Here is an 11629-nt window from a genome sequence, read left to right on the forward strand (position 1 = left end):
TCGGGACTACGATAAAGAGGAAGGATAGAACAAGTGAACTACAATTAACTAACAGGGTATAACGTGGAATCATAACTGCTCAAAGCTTTTGTATTTTCAACTCGGAATTCAGACCATTATACCGACATGACGCCAGTAGTCCAGACCCCGCGAACACCGACAAGCCCAACCGTAGCCGCGACAAATCTAGTTCATCTGGCGGATGAGGCCGTTGATGTTCTCCTCACGGTTACCGAAGTCACCACCCTGGATGTAGTGCTTGAACTTGCGGGTGCGGAAGCCACCAGTGGGGTTGGAGAGCTTGAAGGGCCAGAGGAAGTTGTTGGCCTGCTTGAAGTTGGGACCGACGGTGTAGATCTCGTGGATCAGATCCTCCATACAGACGATGCCGTACTTGCCGAGGTGCTCCTCGATGATCTGGTTGTCGGTGAGGGCAACGCGCTGCTTGTCGATCTTTCCGTAACCGCGCTTGTAGACGAGCTCACGGACGGACTTGAGGTTGGGGTAACCGTAGGCAACGTAGGGGTTGATGATGGTTAGCATCTCCTGGGTGGCCTTGGTGAGCTTGACGAAGGTGCCGTTGTTGATCTGGAGGAGACGGAGGAGCTGAAGGATCTTGCGGGGCTGAGGAGCAATCTTGTTGATACCCTTGATACGGACAACGAAGATGAGCTTGGGCTCCTCAGGGACGTAGAAGTTGCCCTCGGCACGAGCAGCACGGGCAAGACGGATCTTCTCGCGCTCGGCGTCGCGGTACTCCTTGACGTAGGACTCGGCGCGCTTGAAGACGACGGAGCGCTTCTCCTTGTTGGCCTGAACGTTCAAGAGTTAGCGAATGTCGCAACAGAACATGGCAGCAGCAATAGCGGAAACAAAATTCTCAGCCCCGAAAGATGGTTAACAAAGCGACAGCATCGACTGGTAATCTAGTCGCGTGAAGGTTGGTGTCATCACCGTAAAGTAAATTGTAAGAAAAACGAAAAAAATCTTCACTAACCTTCTTCTTCTTCTCAGCCTCCTCGCGGGCAACAGCGCGAGCCTGCTCCTGGCTCTTGCGCTTCTTCAGGAGGGTCTCGGGGACGAGGACCTGGTCCTGGGTGGGAACGGTGCTGTGAAGGTCAGTTCAGTCTGTCCGCAAAATTGAACAAATTCCGCCGAGTGTAAGAATTGCGGCTACAGCGCCACATTCTCATGCTGAAGGCTTGGAAGAAAGTATAACACCCGACAAAATTTTTTTAATCAGTGAGGTTGGTTGGTCGACACCTTGGACTGTTGCTACTACTCGTGCATTTTCAGCGACGATGTTCGCAGTTCAGTGCGGCGTCAACGTGACAAGCCTCATCCGACAAGACCCTAAGCATAACGCTCTGGAAGATAATGTTGACGCTTTGTCTGTTGTTCCGACCGAGTGAACGGGCAGAAGACAAGACGATAGCTCTCAACAATTGTTTTCAAGGAGAAGGCAGCGTGCTTTCAACCTCAATACCCCAAGCCTCTTCTCAACCCATTGTCAATCACTTCCACGGCCAACGTTTCCATTGATGCGAATGCGACCGAGCAGGATAGGCATTGAAGACAAGAGACGGCGGGAAGAATCGAGCTGGTGCCTCGCGACCATTTCCGATCGGAGCATCTCCAGCGAGAAGGACGACTATAAACCGAACCTTACAGGCTCATAGGACGAATCAGCCGGCAAGGGGGTTCAAGTAGCAACATACGTAGCAGTAGCGGCCATTGCGACGGTCTGTTGGTGCGCGAGTTGGGCGGTTGGCGTTGTCGTGCTGGAGAGAAGTCGAAGTTCGAAATTTCAGAAGAAAAGAAGAAGAATTGCGCGTTGTGGGTTGCCGAGGGTGCTAACCCTGTCGGGCTAGTGCATGTTCTTTTCCACGCTATCCTCTTCTAGCCTCCTGCCCTTATCAGACCTAAGCCCTTATCAGCTGCTATCGCTGATAACGATAAGCTCATTCAGTCCAGCCTCATCGCTGCGTCTGGACTTGGAGCTTCGACTCCGTCTCCAACCCCGCAACAACTCAATCACCACTCAACACCCCTTAACCTCTCACAATGTCCACTCGCCGTGGCGTCGGCCTCGGCGCATTCACAAACCGCACCCAAACATCCCAATCCTACGCAACACACGGCGCAAACCTCCGCTCTACGCACACAACCAGTCTCCAAACGCAACTCTCCGTATTCCAGAACCTCCTCCACACATTTGCCCTCGAGCACAGCGAAACCATAAAATCGAACCCCTCCTTTCGCGCAGAGTTCGCGCGCATGTGTAATGCCATCGGCGTGGACCCGTTAGCGGCTAGTAATGTGAAGGGTAAGAATGCGCGGAAGACGGGCGACAGCGGGGCGTCTAGTTTCTGGACACAGATTATGGGGGGGGACATGAATGATTTCTATTTTGAGGTTGCAGTGCGTGTGGTTGAGTTGTGTCGGGAGACGAGGAGTGAGAATGGTGGACTTTTGGGAGTGAAGGAGGCTACGAAGAGGGTTGGGAGGGGGAGGGCTATTGGGAGTGGCCTTGAGGTTACTGAGTATGATTCAAATACATACCCTTTCAACTATGACCAGGCGGTACTAATATGAAGTTTCTATGCAGCGACGACGTCCTCCGCGCCGTAAAATCCCTCGAACCTCTCGGCTCCGGCTTCTCCATTATCCTCGTCGGCAGCAAGCAGTATATCCGGAGTGTCCCCAAAGAACTCAATACAGACCAAGCTACCGTGCTCGAGGCGATTCAAGTCCTTGGCTACGTGAGCGTATCGATGCTTCGTGATAATCTGAACTGGGAAAAGCCTCGCGCGCAGACGGTCCTTGATGATCTGCTGGCTGATGGGCTTGTCTGGGTTGATTTGCAGTGTCCGGAGAAGGAGTACTGGTCGCCGCAGAATCTGATGATGGATGGAGAGGAGGGCGGTTGATCGGAGATGCCATCTTGTTGGATTTCGAATTATGGTTGTCCGTTGATCGGACATTTGTATGATGGCGTTGGGTCACCAACTCGGACAGTCGACCTCCCGAGTCATAACTGCGAGCCGCCTCACCTTAACGGCTTCCAAACCCTTTGGGCCATACTCGCTTTTGACCCAGGTTTCACTCAGTGGCTGCCACTGGGATGGACAGGAGCCGCTACGCTGATTATCGGCATTCGCTCTGAACGGACAAAATGGTACTTTTACCTTGCTCTCGGGCATGGTCCTTGCCAGGCGTCAGGTGGCGTTCAGCTAGGACAACATGTATAATATACTTAGAACCATAGGATCTCTTTACGACTATCCAAGGAGGCTCTTCACGATGTTCTGCTATCGTTCATTGGGCACGAGAATACGAAGAAGACTTGACATAATTCCTCTAGAACCATTACATAAGAAAAACGCAGATGAATGATCATAGTATCATATTCCAATAACATTAGACCATGAGAAAAAAGAAAAGAAAAAGGAAATCTGACATGCCATTACAAAACAGGAAATTTTATTTATGCCTTGATCGCTCCACCCAATGCACCACCACCGAACTGCTGCCCACCAGGCCGGCGCTGCTGTCCACCAGGTAGTCTCGGGCCGCGGGGACCCTGGCCACCGCCCCTCTGTCCACGGCCGCCACGGGCACCAGGCCCCTGGTCGCGCTGGAAGGCATTGGCCATGCCCTGGGTTCTTTGCTCGAGTGTCTTCTCGTTCGCCTCGAGTAGGTTCATGCTCTTATCGGCGAGGGTAACGATCTGGGATTGCAGACGGGAGAGCTCGACGCCCTTGCGGAAGACGATGGCGTCGTTGACCTGGTCGAGGGCGGCGCCGAGTTCCTCGTGCGAGATCATGCGGGAGATGATCGCTTGAATCTTCTTGGTGGGGAGCTCGAACATCGTTGACAGGGTGGAGATGGAGAGGCTGTCGTAGAAGGGCGCGTAGGTGAAGAGGTATGTGCGGAGACCTTCCTCCTGGATCTGGGCGGAGAGCATCTCCTTGATCTTCTCGGGGGCCGGCATGAGGTCCCAGATCTTGATGGAGTTGAGCATCTCGGCGGCCTTCTTCCAGTCGCCGGCGGCGAGGAACTTGGCGGACATGATGACGCCATCACGGGTGTTTTCGGCGGGACCCGTGAAGACCTGGCGCTCGTTGTAGTCAAGCATGCGGCGGAAGGTCTTGGAGATGACGCGGCGCTTCATCTCGGGGGAGGAAGAGGTCTGAGCCATGAGGGGGACTTCGAGGAACATGCTTGAGGTGAGGTAGATGCACTCGAGGAGCTCGAGGTTGATGTGCATGTGGAAGGGGAGTTGGCGTTGGCGCTCGAGACGCTCTTGCTCGGGGGAGACGGTGGAGTAGCGCTGGAGGATGATGCCCTGGGCGAGGAGCTCCTTCTGGCGACCGCTGCCGCAGATCTCGGAGAGGGTGTTCTGGGCTTCGTAGATGAGGCCGGCACGGAAGGCGCACAGACCGATCTGGACGAGTGTGCGGTTGAAGAGGATCTGGGAGCTGACGTCGAAGTTGGCGATGTTCTCGGACAAGTGGGACATGAGCATCAGGTCGCGAGCACGGTAGTACTGGTCGTGGAGGGCAAGGAAGTAGATCTGCGCAAGCATAGCCCGCGCGCGGAGGATACCGTCGCTGTTCTTGAAGAGGTAGTTGCAGAGGGTCTGGACAAGGTCCTCGGCGTCGCTGGTGCTGCCGCGAGTTGTGATGGAAGTCTCAAGCTCCGAGGGCAGAGCCTTGTCTGTGCCGTCTTCGAGAATTGTGATGACCTGAGAAGGCTTGAAGTAGATGTGCTCCAGTCTTCGCATGACAACGCGGTTCAGGCTGTCTTGACGCTGGTCGTTCTTCTCCCTCTTGGTGAGTCCCTCAACGTACATCTGGGTGCGGACAAGGTTGGTGTACAGGTCCTTCTCGTCACTCAGGCGGTCGATGTACTCAGCGGTGTGAGGGTCGATGTGCTGCAGAGAGCGGGTGAGCTCGTCATCCAGTCTCTCAACGTACGAGACAATGCTGCCGGGGATGTAGAAAGTCTGGCCAGCGGTAATCTGGGGCTGCTTCTCGTCATCCTCCCACTCCTCAGCACCCTCACTGACAACAAGATCGCGCTCCTTCTCGAGGACAGAAAGCAGGGTAGCGAATTCACGGGCAGCGGCGTTCCATTGCTCGACGCTCATGTAGGCAGCAGTGGATGTCGTCGTAAGATCAAAGCGGGTGGAAATGAGGGTAAGGTAGACACGGATGCGCTGGTAAGGAGTCTGGGCAACGTCCAAAAGCTTCTCCATGGTGCGGATCTGCTCGAGACGGTCGGTGTTCTTCTTTCCGCGTGACTCGACGATAACACGGAGGTGCTTGAGGATGCTCTCGGGGGTGTACTGAAGGGTCTTTCCGCCACGGCCAACGGTAGCGAAGCCATCGTCCTCACCAACCTGAGTGACAGGAGCCACATAGACGGGGTCGGACTTCTTGGGGGCAGGGGGGGTGGCCTTCTTGACCTTCTCCTCCTCATCCTCGCTCTCCATGAAACCGTCCTTGTTGGCGCGGTACTTCTCGACTTGTGCAGCGTAGTCCTTGTTGTTCTTCTTGATCTTCTGCTTGATGGCGTTGAAACCCTTGGCGTTGCTAGCGTTCATCTTCTTGTTCGACGACTTTTGCTTGGTAACGGTCTCGTTGACGAAATCCTCGAGGTCGGCAACAGTCTTGACGTAGATCTTGGGCACGGGGCCAGACTGAGCAATCTTGACAATCTGGCGGTTCATCTTGTCGAACTCTGCACAAAGCCACATTATCAGCATCCATAACTCAAACCCATCCCACCATTAAAAACCCAGAAACCTCAGAAAAACATACCGGCCGAAATAACAGCCCAATCGTTAATCTTCTGAGCATTATCAATCAACTTCACCGTAGCCTCCAGCTCCTCCAACCGCTTATCCTTCGCACTCTTAACAACCTTCACCACATCCTCATCCTCGCTCTCCTCACTCTCGCTCGCATCCCTCATGAACCGCCCCGCACCCGTCTTTCCGGCGTCCTCATCCTCAGAGGACTCCTCCTCAGAGGCATCAGAGTCTTCCTCCTCGCTGCTTTCCTCCTCGGACTTCTCGACCTCCTCGTCGCCGTAGAGCTCCTCGTCGTCGGAGCCGCTGCTGTCGCTGTCGCTGTCGTTGGCGTAGAAAAAGCGCGACATTTTGGCGGTTTGTCTCTCGTTGCGTTCACGGGGATAAAAGGCCGGCCGTAAGGGTGGTGATAGGGAAAATCCCGTTGACTTGTGAGTGATCTTTGCCGCAGGCTGGCTGGGCGGCGATCCACACAAATTTCCAACACTAAGCGAGCCCCCGCGCTTGACCGCTTTGGGTAGTATCACGTGATGAAAATCTATACCAGATTTCTTTGTACATACCTCGGACGCCATCGATTATCGAGAAACTGTTGAGTTCTGTTGAATCAGAGAGTATTCGGCAGCTTGTTTGAGGTCTGAGCTTTTAGTCTGGTCTCGGAATATCTTTCGTCTGGCGTTTTCTCCCGCTCTCCGAAAATATCTACATATCTCGACCATGAAGTGTACTTGGACAAGACACAGGGATATCACAAGCGCCCAGTTCCAAAGTCTTATGTGCAGTGGAAGGAAAAAAGGGCTTCGGCTCACATTGATTGGGTTCTACAAATGATACAGCTCGTGATGACTACGGAGTGTACGACCTAGTACGTTTGGCCGAGGAAGAAATATATATCTAACGATGAAGAATGAGTAATTTGACATATTCAAAATGCAGCCAGACTCGCTATTTTCATAATCCAATCATCTTTAACATCAATACGCTGTTAATGCAATATATACATTCGCGGTGCTGAAAATGTCCGCTAATAAGAGAATACAAACGCGCGTTCAGGCCGGGCTTCCTAAAGGACAGAACTAGGGTAGGAGGACCGGTCAAATGGCCTGCAATGATACTTTTGAGGTCATCAATATGATTCAGCGCTAGCCTATAGCACTATCGTTGGAAAAGCTATGCTGGGGCGGCCGTCAGGCTGGTTGACAGTCTGTAGCCGAAGGTGTCCTCGTCCGTCCCCACTAGGATGCCCCAGGTAGCTGGGAAGTGAAGCAAATTTTTGGCATGACTGGCATTTTGGGCCTGAGTATCCAAGCTATAATGATGTGGTCCTTTTGGTAGGAGGGATGACGCAGAAAAGCAATCAAAACAATGCATGACGTGGAACACATACAAGGACAGCTGCATTACTGTCGTAAAGAAAAGCATGAAGGTGAAAATGAGAAGAAGTGAAAGGTAAATGTAACATAGGGAAATGAATTGCGCCATTCCCAATAATGCCCGAGGAGCCTGAAGCAACGCGTACATAATTCTGGGGTAGGTGGATGCCAACATTGTACCGAGCTGGACACCTGGAAGCGAGGCATAGGTAGGGGCTTGATGCGCCTTTAAATAAGCCTTGATGTTCGCCTAAGCCTGTGAGCAAACGGTCTGCTCGCCATCATCACGGAGACTGAAATAACCCTTCCTTCCGCATGTTACTGGCCGGAAGCCGAGGGCCATGTCTAATAAAATGCTGGGGTGGAGTTAGACGAGCAGTAGTAATCAATACGACTCCTTTGGGAGGGCCGATGGTAAGACCAAGGCAAAGGAACTCAGCCAAATCGAGCGAATCGACGCAGCCATGTTGTCACGGCAATTTGGAGGGGGTTGCGTTCGCTGCCGCTGCGACTAGCGCATACGGACTAAGCTGGTGCCCAACAAAAAAAAAGAATGCCTAGCTTATGACTTTTGCCTATTTCACGTCACCGCTAATGCCACTGATTTTGACCCATGTACCCTTCACCAAGCACACCGTCCTCAAGAGTGCGGATAAAGTCTCTGTTGCGGGTACCGCCCACACGGCTGCCTCGTCGTCTCTGATTTGCGGCATTCGGATCAACATAACCGTCAGCTGGCGGTGGGTAGTAGGCTGGGCTTGGCTGCAGTCGGATAGGTGCGTTGGGATCGAGGTGGCTGGCAACTCGTTGGATAGTGGGTGGAACGCCCTGGGGATCCATGGTGGATGCTCGTTGACGACCAGCTCTCGTTGTTGCCTGTGCGTAAAGACTCTGAGAAGGCCCGTACTGATTCTGAGGCATTTGACCAGGCATTATGTTCATTTGATGACCATAAGCCGGTGGCTGGGTAGGATACGGCGGAGGAGCTTGTTGATGTCCGGCGTACATCCCCGAGTACATTGGCGGTGGCGCCTGGGCGTGCGCTGGCGGGTGGTACTGGTTCATTTGCATAGAGTATGCACTTTGCGCAGCAGACTGGGCATGTGCCGCTCGTTGTTTGCTGGCGGCTTCTGCTTGCTGTTGCTGCTGGATGCCTGGAGGAAGGGTCTTGTTGAGCGATGAGTACTTCAGGTTCATGGGCGGCACAAACGGCCCAGTAAACTTCTGTTGCGTGATGAAAGGATGCAGTTTAGCTTGTTGAGGCGACCAGCGCTCAAGAGGATTGATCGACAGAAGACCGCGAACGAAGTCAATAAAAGCTACCCGGTTGTTGACCTCTGTGGAATAACGTTAATAACGACACATAAACCTTATGGAATGATCATACCTCTCTCAATCTCGGCTTGTTTCATATTCTTCCGCGGCATTGGGTAGCTTCGAATGATCTCCTCCAAGGTAGATGCTTGGAAGTACTTCTTGCTCGGCTGCTCTTTCGTGTTGTGCTCTCTGGAATACTGCTCCAGGCTCTTCAGGCGGTAGCTCTTTCGTCCGAACTCGTCCTGAGTCTTCTCAAAGAATTCACCAGATTGCTTGCCCATCTCCAACATCCACGTTGGCGGTAATCCTAGCATCTCCACAATCCGACAAACTTGATTGTACTCCGAAGAACCGGGGAACAGCGGCAACCCGAGGAAGAGCTCAACAACAATACAGCCGAGAGACCACATATCGATGGCAGATGAGTACCTTCATAATGTTAGCATAAAACTAGTTAAGGAAAGGTTAGAATTTGTGGGCGCATACGGTAGGCCGAGAAGCACTTCTGGTGAGCGGTAAAATCTAGACTGGATGTATGTATAGACTGTCTGTCTTTCATCGCAAGCGGAACCGAAATCAATAACTTTGATGATTGGACTTTCGAGACTGTAAACGACGCTGTCAGCTTCCGATCGTAGTGATAAAGATATTGAACCCAGGTCTTTGACGCACTTCTTCAATAAAATATTCTCTGGCTTGAGATCGCAGTGAATCAAATGTGCTTTGTTCAATAGACTCAATGCGTTCAGCAATTGCTGTGCGAAGACACGAACAAGAGTGGTGCTGAGGCCGCGGAATTGATTCTGCTTGATCAATTCGTAAAGGTTGACGCTAAGTAGCTCGAACGCCAGACAAAGATGCTGGCGATGAATGAAGGTATCCTTGAGCCGGAGGAGATGGTGATCGTCGTTCTTGTCGTATCTGCTATTGAGCTATTACGAAGGTGAGTGGAAGTTTACCAAAAGACTGCAAAAAATGCTTACCAGATCCAAAACTGACACCTCCATCATACTCTGATTGAAGTAGGCTGTCTTGTTCTTGATGACTTTAACGGCAACAACCTCCTGCGTCTTCAAATTCTGGCATTTGACGACCTGGCCGAAAGTTCCCTGTCCGAGGACGTCGAGAATAAGATAGCGGTTCCTAGACAATTCGTTAGCTAAGACCGAGGAAGACTACTGAAGGGTGACTGACTTGTGCCCTGCCTCTTCGCTACCCAAAATGTCGTTGACATAGAGAATGTAGTCACTGTCCTCATTGTCGAACCCATCGTTCTTGACGCCTTTGCTGGGCTTCGTAAGCACACGACGAGGATTCCTCGATGATTCGTAGTGGAAGTTCGGGTTGCAAATTCGGTAGGTCGCCGGAAGATGGTTGGTTAACGCCTGGAGTGGCTTCTTGAAGTCAGTATCAATTTGTTAAATTCGCAAGCATGGTACTCACGCTGATGAAGCCGCCCTCTGGGTTTGCACGCCGGTATGCAGGTTGGGCATGAATGCGGGGCTGGAGCTCCTGGACAGAGTTGAACTTTTGAAATTTTGGCACCGGTCCTCGGCCTGGTTGCTGTACAGCGCCGCCAACTGGACGTCCTTCGGCAAATGGCGAACTGAGTTGTGGTCCTGACGACGGAGCAAAGAATTGATCGGGACTCATGTCGGTGGGCTGGAGGGGAGGTAGTCTAGGAGGGCGGGACCCTGCTGATGCTGCGGTTTCAAAATTAGTCACGCTGGATAAGATTATTGACTGCGTAGATTGAGAGACTCACAAGGAGGCGACTGGAAGGGTTGAGGGGGCGAAGAGTAATTCGCCGACCTTGTTGGCGACTGTCGTGACGGATGCGTCGCGGGCGGGAAGCCGTAGGAGTTGCTGGACTTCCCCGGACTCGAGTTGTAGGGCAAAGTAGGCGACAAAACGTTCATTGGCGAGTATCGACGGGCGGCAGTAGAACCTTCGGTCGGAAAGTACTGCGAAGACGGTCGGCTCGAGTGAGTTGCCCTCGAAGGGTATTTGGAGCGGTTGTACGGATCCGCATCCTCCATCGCCGTATCCGGATCAGGACCGTAATCCCGGGTATGTGGTGTCGCGGCGGGGGACGAGGTCATGGAGGCCGTTTTACTCGGAGGAGGTTTTGCGACAATTCCAGGCGTCTGGAAGGGTTCGTAGGTGTAGCCCGCAGGGGCCTGCGATCCTTGTGGTTGGTTGCCGTAGTTCGAGGGCAGGTGCTGGGGATTCGGGTTCGACGCCAACCCGTTATTGTTGTACTGCGCAGGACGGCCCACCAAGGGATCCTTATACTGCTGCCACTGAGGTTCCATGTTTGCCTATTCGCAGCGACGAGCGCAGGCAATCGTGGATTTTCTGGCCAAGATGAGGACGATCGCCTGGGGAACAACAGCGCACATGCACTGCGATCGGGGGGTTAGATAGCAGTGGGGGGGACGGAAGGCGGGCGATGTGGGCACAGTGCGAGTCGTCGAAGGCAAGACGAGGGAATTGGCGTTTTTTCTAGACTAATCCGTACTTCATTATCCTCGAGAAATTTCGATCTGGAAGCAAGGCGAGGCGATCACCACGTATGAGATGGTGAGGGACACGAGTAGGGCGGTCGCAATCCACAAACCTCAGGCCTCAGCAGGGGCTGGGAGGCCGAGTATAAGTGGACAGGAGTGTCGACTGCTGGAAGTCCCGGAGGAAACGGGAAGTCCCAACAGACGTTCACACACAGAAGAACGGCAAGGGTCGGAAGGGATCGTGATGCAGTCGTGGAGGAGGGGAAGCGAGGGAAAGAGAGAGAGACGAGGACGTTCGTGGAGGCGGAGACGACGACGATGCTTTGATGTTGGAATCTGGTGGCCTCAGGCCGCCTAATTTCTCCCAAGTACGTACGTAGTGCCAGCTCACGACGGCCACTCTCGCTGCAATAGGCCTCTGCTCCGACTGATGGATGGTCTTGCTGATCGCGACTTCACTTCTTGATCGGTATACCTTTTATCAATAAACAGAGTTATGTTGTGGTGAAGATGCTCGTCAGTGGAGACGAGCTGGAGGCAGGGGAGTTATATTAACAACAATTTGAGCAACGTCAGAGTCGCAAAATTAATATTGCAACTAGCCAGAAGCTGCG

The 11629-nt window shown here is 52.9% G+C and overlaps 6 protein-coding genes across 6 annotated transcripts; 2 read left to right on the top strand and 4 right to left on the bottom strand.

Moving 5' to 3' along the window:
* Positions 1-186: 186 nt before the first annotated feature.
* BDV14DRAFT_199971 (60S ribosomal uL30 domain-containing protein) lies at positions 187-1735 on the bottom strand (the record flags this gene model as incomplete). Its single annotated transcript, XM_073773407.1, has 3 exons — positions 187-813; positions 998-1109; positions 1719-1735. The coding sequence occupies 3 exons, from the start codon at positions 1733-1735 to the stop codon at positions 187-189; spliced, it is 756 nt and encodes a 251-aa protein (XP_073628236.1).
* A 329-nt stretch (positions 1736-2064) lies between these two features.
* Positions 2065-2930, top strand: BDV14DRAFT_199972 (ESCRT-II subunit protein SNF8; the record flags this gene model as incomplete). The annotated part of the gene is made up of 2 exons (XM_073773408.1): positions 2065-2543; positions 2609-2930. 2 exons carry the CDS (start codon positions 2065-2067, stop codon positions 2928-2930), a joined length of 801 nt encoding a protein of 266 aa, XP_073628237.1.
* BDV14DRAFT_56491 (uncharacterized protein) lies at positions 2766-3369 on the top strand. Its single transcript, XM_073777051.1, has one exon. The coding sequence runs from the start codon at positions 2937-2939 to the stop codon at positions 3249-3251; it is 315 nt and encodes a 104-aa protein (XP_073628238.1). The 5' UTR covers positions 2766-2936; the 3' UTR covers positions 3252-3369.
* On the bottom strand, positions 3244-6251 carry nip1 (translation initiation factor eIF3 core subunit c). The gene is made up of 2 exons (XM_073768653.1): positions 5826-6251; positions 3244-5745 (listed from the first exon to the last, which is right to left on the bottom strand). The coding sequence occupies exons 1-2, from the start codon at positions 6163-6165 to the stop codon at positions 3488-3490; spliced, it is 2598 nt and encodes an 865-aa protein (XP_073628239.1). The 5' UTR covers positions 6166-6251; the 3' UTR covers positions 3244-3487.
* Positions 6252-6907: 656 nt separating this feature from the next.
* Positions 6908-7557, bottom strand: BDV14DRAFT_56501 (uncharacterized protein). The gene has a single exon (XM_073777052.1). It carries the CDS (start codon positions 7361-7363, stop codon positions 6986-6988), a length of 378 nt encoding a protein of 125 aa, XP_073628240.1. The 5' UTR covers positions 7364-7557; the 3' UTR covers positions 6908-6985.
* On the bottom strand, positions 7558-10820 carry BDV14DRAFT_208758 (putative protein kinase Yak1; the record flags this gene model as incomplete). The annotated part of the gene is made up of 8 exons (XM_073775482.1): positions 7558-8525; positions 8576-8934; positions 8992-9111; positions 9178-9437; positions 9489-9648; positions 9700-9899; positions 9949-10208; positions 10271-10820. The coding sequence occupies 8 exons, from the start codon at positions 10818-10820 to the stop codon at positions 7780-7782; spliced, it is 2655 nt and encodes an 884-aa protein (XP_073628241.1). The 3' UTR covers positions 7558-7779.
* Between the last annotated feature and the right edge of the window lie 809 nt (positions 10821-11629).

The sequence above is a fragment of the Aspergillus stella-maris genome (genome assembly GCF_047715825.1).
Source record: "Aspergillus stella-maris strain CBS 113639 unplaced genomic scaffold BDV14scaffold_26, whole genome shotgun sequence".
Lineage (NCBI taxonomy): Eukaryota > Fungi > Ascomycota > Eurotiomycetes > Eurotiales > Aspergillaceae > Aspergillus > Aspergillus stella-maris.

Coding starts and splice junctions, on each gene's coding strand:
- BDV14DRAFT_56501 (XM_073777052.1), bottom strand. CDS start 7,363: ATGTTGGCATCCACCTACCCCAGAATTATGTACGCGTTGCTTCAGGCT.
- BDV14DRAFT_56491 (XM_073777051.1), top strand. CDS start 2,937: ATGCCATCTTGTTGGATTTCGAATTATGGTTGTCCGTTGATCGGACAT.
- nip1 (XM_073768653.1), bottom strand. CDS start 6,165: ATGTCGCGCTTTTTCTACGCCAACGACAGCGACAGCGACAGCAGCGGC. Junction 5,746..5,825: donor TTGGGCTGTTATTTCGGCCG/GTATGTTTTTCT, acceptor GGCTTTGTGCAG/AGTTCGACAAGATGAACCGC.